Source organism: Branchiostoma floridae, chromosome 9 (genome assembly GCF_000003815.2).
Source record: "Branchiostoma floridae strain S238N-H82 chromosome 9, Bfl_VNyyK, whole genome shotgun sequence".
Taxonomy (NCBI): Eukaryota; Metazoa; Chordata; class Leptocardii; order Amphioxiformes; family Branchiostomatidae; genus Branchiostoma; species Branchiostoma floridae.
Window position 1 is genome coordinate 4,813,687 of NC_049987.1, and position 8,490 is coordinate 4,822,176.

General features: G+C 42.6%; 1 protein-coding gene and 1 long non-coding RNA gene across 2 annotated transcripts; both read right to left on the minus strand.

The window, feature by feature from the left end:
* Positions 1 to 796: 796 nt before the first annotated feature.
* LOC118423245 (glutamate-gated chloride channel alpha-like) lies at positions 797 to 4,992 on the minus strand. Its single transcript, XM_035831325.1, has 6 exons — positions 4,922 to 4,992; positions 4,408 to 4,557; positions 3,837 to 3,980; positions 3,191 to 3,411; positions 2,474 to 2,590; positions 797 to 1,942 (listed from the first exon to the last, which is right to left on the minus strand). Exons 1-6 carry the CDS (start codon positions 4,977 to 4,979, stop codon positions 1,604 to 1,606), a joined length of 1,029 nt encoding a protein of 342 aa, XP_035687218.1. The 5' UTR covers positions 4,980 to 4,992; the 3' UTR covers positions 797 to 1,603.
* A 1,044-nt stretch (positions 4,993 to 6,036) lies between these two features.
* LOC118423265 lies at positions 6,037 to 7,575 on the minus strand. Its single transcript, XR_004832010.1, has 3 exons — positions 7,476 to 7,575; positions 6,891 to 6,958; positions 6,037 to 6,254 (listed from the first exon to the last, which is right to left on the minus strand). It is a non-coding gene; the product is annotated as an uncharacterized LOC118423265 (long non-coding RNA).
* Positions 7,576 to 8,490: the final 915 nt, after the last annotated feature.

An 8,490-nucleotide genomic window follows, 5' to 3' on the forward strand; every position in this document is an offset into this window, starting at 1 on the left:
CAGAGTTTTACAAGGTCATATGATGGGGCATCATCACCATAAGTTTCTTTCATTTCATCAAAAGTCTCCTTTGGTGTGCGTCCTTTCAAATACAAAAACCGGATCACTGCGCGGCACTCAACTGGCTCCATTTCACACCTGGTCCATTTCACACCTGATTCAGTTCATACACCGGTAAATCAGAAACCACAATTAGTCCAGAGCTCTTTTTTGCAACATAAACTATAGAGATTTAAATCATTACACATGCAAACTTTCATCTAGTGTAGACAACTGGAAGTGGGTCAGAGTTATTACTTATTGAACGCCCCTCGTACATACATCTTAAGTGCACCTTTTCAACACATCATCAGCTCCTAGAGGGAGGGCAGTTATGTCCAAAACCAATTGTCAATCGCAATTAGCAGTTTGACCAATGCTAGCATGACAACTACATATGTACTAAATACGATACACTTTATTTTTACACACAAAGGATAACTGCACAGTTACACGAATTTGGTTAACATATCCCGATCAATCACAATGTTACAATATTGTTTACCTCATCTATAGTTCCTTAAGTTAGACACAGTACGTGACCGAAAACATCTTTAATTACCTTAATTAAGTTCGTCACTTCTAAAAATTCACATCTTAGGCAAACCAATAGTCTAGCATCAGTGCACATGAACTGCAAGCATTATATTGTACATACATATGTATATGATATGTATAATGTTACAGCTCATGGGACTTAAAACGTACATGATGTTAGATACTTATATATATACAGTATATCGTGGCGTAGTCAGCCACCTCTAGTCATACACAACCCACATTCCAACAGTCCTGTCCATTTTCAAAATTTACATAGTTATCCCCACCCTGTCCTGAACAACCACGTCCTTACCAACTATTTTCCTAAATTCAGGTTTGACTGTAGTCTAGTCTTTCCACAAACTTTCTTCAATGGTGCAAAACACCAGCGTTTGGTTTTGTTTCCCTTTGCCAATGTACTTTGTCTCACAGTATCACTGTAGCTCAACTGGTAGCAGCCACACATTTGAGCTACAGATTCCAATTGGTAACTGGGAGACCATGGTTCAAATTCTAGGAAGGGCATCTTGTTTGGGGCTGCACCTGTCTTTCAGAAGGGAGATAAAATGGGGACTCCCTGGTTCAGCAAGGTGCAACAAGCACATTTATGGGGAGGGCTAGCAACCCCTCCCTGTAAAAGTATACGTCGTGCTACTGACACAGCAAGGACATGTACACTTGCTTTACTTATGTGCCACTAAGTACATGTACTAAACTTTATACAAAGTGAACAACAATCACCTATAGCCTTTGCTATATCATAATGAAATATCATCATCATCATCATCGGTTGACGTGATCACACATGTTCGCACATGTTTACACACGACGGGGTTATACCGCCCCTTACGGGGTGACATACCCTTTCGCTGGCTAATTACAAGACAGGGATGCGCCAGGTCTCCCGTCCATCATCACCATACAATGTTTTGATATAGTCTTTGCAAATATACAACAGCCATATACCTTACCTGCTACATTTATGCATGCAAATATTTATTTCATATAGTCCGTTTGGTAACAATCAAAAGTGATCGTAGTAGTACAGCCAGTATACAATATTAAAGAAGAAGAAAGCCGTTGGAAAAAGAACCCTGCTGGTCTCATCTATGATGGAGGCTTTGTCTTTCCCAACACTCTTCTCCTTGCTCTTGGCTTTCTCCAGCTTGTTGTTGAAAAGGAAAGCTGTCAACTTGCTGAGGTTCGTCTGGACGGAGGAGGGTACAGACTGGTCCTTTTGAGAGATGTCCACTTTCTCTCCGTGGTAAGTAGGCTTGCCGGGTACGTTGGACTTGTTTTGAAGTCGGGGAAGGCTTTCAGTTGGTGACACGGCAGGCTTGCTCTTTGCTTTGGCGAGCTGAGACTGAAAGATTAATTAGAATAGCTAAAATAAATCTCAAGTTCACACGGGTTGCCAGAAAGAGCGGTCCTGTCCTGATAGCGGAAAAAGCTGTACAGTCCGGTTAGGGGGTGGAAAAGTGGTCCGCTTTCATTTAGAAAGTGATAGAAGTGCAATCAGTATCATATCGCGTTCGTGAATAACAAAATGTGGAGCACACTGATTGTCTGTATAAGGATCTGAATGCAAATATCTAGTTTGTTTACGCCAGATTTTTTAGACAAATTGGCATGGGATGCATATGGTCACTTTATTTCAGTGGGCGCAAGCAAGCTGTTGGACTGATTTTCATTGAAGAAAATTCCTGATCTCCAATTGATAAAAGGGAATGGTTCTCTGGAGTAACAGGTGTATGGCCACAAGCTTTTGTGGAAGAAGCTCATACATGTATTGCCATCTTCATCATATAATGCTGTTACAATAAGGAAGACTAAATTGTAACTTTAAAGTCAATTTTTTTCAAGCAGGGGTCATACGTCACTGTGTTTGGCCTACCTTGGCTTTATTTGCATTGTTCATGAGATAGTTGACGACAGCATACTCAATCAGCGCAAGAAAGACGAAAGCCTGACATGCTAGAACCCAGACGTCGATGGCTCTGACATACGATACCTGCAACAAAATGTACCTTTTAACCTTTGAAGGTCAGAAAAATATTCTTGTCTCTTGTTGAAGACTAATTTAAAGTAAACAAAGACTTCTTCGTTACACAACTTTGTTGAATTCTTCAGTAAACGTTTTAACGTTGAAATGCGTGTTGAAGATAAAAGAAGGTTGTGTAAAGACGAATATTACCAACCTGATGAAACTATTTAAGGATAAACTTTAAGTACCAGATAAACTCTCACCACCTGGAGCTCTCAGCGTTTTCGGCTAGATGAAGATGTCCTTTTGTACCCAGATCCAGGACTGATTTTAACTGTCCCAACTTAGTCCGCTAGCTGCAGGGTATTCCCAGATATCCTGTGTGGCTACCTCTCTATGTTTTCGGGTAAGTGACTGCATCCTTTTGCCAGGTCCCGGTTTGACTTTAATAGCAAGGACCTATCCGTGCCCCAAAATAGCCCGGTAGCTGCCGTGTGTCATGATCAGACGGGGCAATTAGAGGTCACGCCCAAAAAGTACAGAAAAGCAGCCCGTAAACTACCTGAAGGGACCCTTTTTCCAAATGGGAACGCATAATAACCATGGTGAATATGGGTGAATACTTACATGAGGCATCCCCACCACCCTGGTAGCCTGTGTCACCATGGTGAGCACCGTGGTGATCCCGAGTGCCACCCGGGCCGGCACAGCGGCGGGGTTGATCCAGAACGCCACCCACGACAGGCAGACGATCGTCACGCAGGGGATGAACAGCTCGAAAAGGTGAGAAGAGAGAAGGCGGCTGAAGAAAAGCGTGATCTCTAGGCTGGTGTAGGTGTTGGCTGTGGCTAGTGAGAATGAAAAGTACATTTTTATAGCTTCATTAAAAGATCAATAAATACTGAACAAGTATTTTCAGAAGCTATTTTACAAACATAAAACACTCACCATTAACAACAAGCTTATAATCATTCCTCTAAGCCTCCTCAAGTTAAAATGACATACTAAAACCTAAGTCACATGACCTGAGCGGAAGTGTGACGTCTGCATTGTGTCAAAGGTGCCGGCAGGCAGTATCGGCCCGAGTCTCTTTTAATGTATAATAGTCGTTTTGGCTTCTAGTGTAGATGGCCCTTTTATCTCTTCTTCAAACTGGATATGCGATACAAAACTTACAAAGAGGTCATGCTAATGATTTCGCCTTGGCCCAAACAATACTTTGCCTCAAAGGCATAAGCTTGCAACGTTGGTAATACAACAAGTTTATACTCACCATTGGCGGACACCAAGCTACAGTTAGCTGTCTGGTGCTGGCATGACCCCACATAGTTCTGACAGGTCTCGTCATCCTTTGCCTCCAGGCCACACTTCCACGGCTGGTAGCTACATTCCGTCTGGGAGTAGGCGCAGCCCTTTCCTATATTAACATTTCAATATTTTATCGTAGCCTAACAACACACCAAATATAAAAGCAATCCATCCAGCCGCTCTGTTTTGAATCCGAGTGTCCACATAAAACGATAACCTTCATATTGATAATCACATGGCCTGCGCAACAATTCAAGCGAACGCCGACCGAATGTCAAAATCGACCGAGCGTTAAACGTATTTTTCACAGAAAAAAATGCCCCGTCACAAATTGGACAGAGCTAGGTTTAAATCCCAACGGACGAGTTGCTAAAATTTGCCAGATGCCCAAGTAATCACCAGGACGTCGGTCGTACTTTGGCCGAATATGCCCATTTTGAGCTCGCCAACACGTCGGCTGAGCTCAGTTCTTGACATTTTGACGGGCCGGGAGCGTAAGAAATGATGGTGCTTCTGTTACAGATATGTACATTCACCTTCAGCAGTGTCGAGGAAGGAGTTTGCAAAGCTCCTTATCTGCACGCTGTAGATCTGGAACTGGGAATGGACGGATGGAAGATCTGTGGTCAGCGGGGCTGATGCTATCCACTCAAACCACGGTTCCAATAGCAAGTGTATGCCATTATCTGTGACAAAGGAAATCCAGTGTTAAACAGTTATCTCCCCCTGGGCTGCGAAAGTTGGCGAAAGACATTCACCTACAAGTGCTTATTTATTGCCAACAGGTATCAATTGCTCGTCTAAAATTGCGATTATCTGTAATTAAGAAAGAATCACAATATTGGTAATCTGTCGCGAACTAGACGCCAACTATTTTCGGAAGGTAAACGCCAACCGTTTCAAAAGTTGGCAAATGTTTTCTAAAAGGAAACTAGTGCGTATATTGTATATTTCTGTCTACTGTCAGACGTTTTCTTGAGTCGATTAAGTGCTGATAACCTGTGTGTTAATGGTCGATTGTATACGTAGAGACAAGAGACGTCCACTTACATGCGTGTATTTGGAAAGTACAGTCCTGCCTATCCATTGGATATGACTGTAGACTCATGGCGCACTTGATTCGTCCCTCATAACTGGAAAGAAACAAACTGAACATGTTCGACTCGTCACAGGCCTTTTTACAGAGACCGTGTTGCATTAGATGCATGATAAGGTTTACAGCCTCACTTCCATACATGCATTCTGATACGTTACGTTATTCAACCCGATTGATTTGATTTGCGGCGAGCATACCATCATATGCATGAGCTCGCCAGTAGTATCATTGGCTGCTAAGGCTCTAGAAAAGAAAATGTATCCTTCATAACATAACATAAAAACCAAGACAATGCGATCCATTGTGCAGAGTTTCTCTGTCTACCACTATTTTCAAAGGACAAATTCCTCCAGGGAGCCAGTGTGACCTACATTCCACCATTGCATACCAGAGATACATCTGGAACAGATTGGGGGGGGGGGGGGCTTGCATACCCAGCATACTAACATTCCTGTGGAAAAATTCCTGTGCAATTCCTAGAATTTTTGCAGACTGAACGCAATATATACCACTTGACGACTCCCCTGAGGCGTCGTCAAAAAAGACCTGTGCTTTTAAACTTGGGCCGCTGAATCATCCATAAGTGGGGTATATCATCTAGCCTGGGTACCATCCATTTCTATACAGTCGCTTCTCGCTCTGACATTTATTATACACTATATATATCGCTTCTCGTTTTTCCAGATAGCAGAAGCGAACATACGAGCGAACTACTATCCGGATGGTACCCAGGCTGGTATATATCTATATATCTTACTGGAACTGTGGTACGTTGGCGGTGTCGCTGCGTCCAAGTAATTTGACAGAGCACTCAATGAATTTTGTTGATAAAAGATGATTATTCAAAAATAAGATTGTAATTAATGTGTTCTGTTGTCTTGTGCGTTGTGCATGGTATACCCTTTACGAATTCAAGGGTACACAAATCCAATGCAGCGACGCCGCCAACGTTGCAACGTAAAGCGAGCAATCGCTGAGCTTTAGACTCTGCAACTTAACAAGTCTTTCTGAACTATGCAAACTATACTACGCTCACTAGTACTGGGTAATTTGTATCACATACTTTTTCTTGTAGGCAATCTTTCCATCTGGGAAGATCCATGTAGTGATGGTGTTGTCGTCCATGTCGTCGCCACTGTCGCTCTCACTCAGTACTTCCGTTTCCTGACCAAACCGGATGTCCGGTGTCCAGAGGTACCTGACGGGAATGGGCGCCATGCCCATGGTCAGTCCGGCCAGCCGGGAGTCCGTCCACTCTAAGGTCATGTCAAATCTCGCTTCAAATTTCTGATCAAAGAAGATGGCGGTATAACGTGGTTACTGGGGGTAAAGTGACAGTGTGAACATTTGAACCTGACGATAACGTGATGAAACATGTGCGGTGATGAAACTCCCGTTGTGTGTTTCCTTATCTGAGGTATTCAAAATATAATAGAATCTTTTTTGCAAACTCATATTGAATGGTATATACAATAACAAAGTGGTCATTGAGTGAAATAGGAGTCATCAATTACTGATACTTCTAATCTAAAATGAATGTTTTGGGGGTTGATTTCTTTTCTGTAACTTCTCCTTATTTCCATGTACATTACATTTTAAAACATTTTCGAATGGATTCAAACCCCTTTAAAGCAAAAATTAAAGTAGCAAGGGGTTCCACAAGGAACCGTCCTGGGACAGCTACTCATCTTCTTGTACAAAAAGACTTAACGTTTCCACTGCAGATCATCTTGATTAAAAGATCTCGAGAGTAATTTTGCCGATGACTGCCTATTACATGTTCTTATTAGTCTAAGAGTTGCCTAGTACACATTCAATTTGAACAGATTTAATTTGAACGCTCTCGGTTAAGGAATGATAAAGCAAATACTAGTAGCTTATTCAAACATAGGTAATCCAGAACTATTGTCTGTGATGACTCACCATGGATGTCTCGGACAAGGAACCGATGTCACTGAGACGAACTCCGCATGACACACTTGTCCATCGTTCTGCCAGGGACAGGGCAGTAATAAAATATTCTTTGACATATTTTCTTTGTAAGGTAACACCATTAATAAGGATAGCCTAATTATATGTCGCTTATAGCAGCCCGCCCAGCATAGACATCCGGCCGGCCAGTTACAGCCCTTGACATCAGAGTTTGTGTTGCACAGACTACATGATCACATTGATGTTAATTCGTCTTCTTTCTAAACAGAAAATAAAAAAAATGAAAAAATATAAACTGTCGCCTAGTACGTATCTTTCTTCTTGCTTTTTTTTGTGACTCTCAAAGTACAAGCTTGCTTTTATAAGAATCCACTGTATTAAGTTACTCACTGATGTTTCTTGTCCGCCTTTTTAACTAAACGTTCCTACACTGATACAAGTCATGGCTCTCGGCTCAAAGTCTATGAAAAATTCATTTGACAACCTAGTAATTTAATACATGAGTTTGCACTCACGCTTCTCCATTTCGTCAGCACCTGTAGTATAACAAAACGAATAGAATTGTTTGATACTTACCGCCGTCATTTGGTCGGACTGTCTTGCTGTAGTTAGTCGGTAGTCGGTCTCCTTTCCGAAATGCTTGCCATGTCTCCCAGTCTGAAAGACTCCCGGAACAGTACCTTAGAAAGGAGAAAATCATTCACACTGATCTAACTGTTTGTCCAATTGGTTTCGGAAACATGAGTCTGAAACCTCCTGCATGTCCTTGTGTTTACAAACCAACAACAAATGAACGAGTCTACGTCACATTTCCAAACCGGGACCAGGCCGGGCAGCTTAATTTTCGGAAACGAAAAGTATGATATAAAAGACACCAAACTACACAAGACGTAAGGAGAATAGTCGTCGGCATTATTTGTGTATATTTGTGACGTATACGTTTCTATTTTTTTTTAATTTTCACAAACAGCCCGACCGGGCCCCTGTTTGGAAGTGTGACGTTAGCCTAACGGACAGATGGTTACGGAGGGATGCCTCTCTCCACCTTTGCGATAGAAAGCACCAGGGGGTGGGGGTGGGGGGGTGTTAGCATCCTTAGGCTATCAAAATCGGTGTCGGTGCCCCTCTCTATCTGTGTATCATCAAATTATCGTTTCGCAAATCTTTTTACTACCAGGGATATGCTTAGGTCCCAATTGGAGCAAGGCGCCTTCACAGTAGAGCCTACAGTCTCTTCCCACTCCAGCTCCCCTCCAACTCCGATGACCTCTGCAGCATTGGCCAAGTTAAAGCCATCTTAAGAAGTCTGAACACAAGGAAATCAGGTGGCCCTGACGGCATTCCAAACTGGGTTCTCAGTGTGTACCATCAAGACCTAGCTCCAGTCGTGACTCACCTGATAAACTCCTCTTACAACTCCGGATACATGCCTTCCGTGTGGAAAATGGCGAATGTTTGCCCCATACCAAAAACGTCTGTTCCTGCAAGCAAGAAGGATTGGCGGCCTATCTCCCTTATCTCGACCCTCGGAAAGGTACAAGAAAGGCTTGTGCTGAACAGATTTCTACCGATTATGAAGCCCTGGATACGG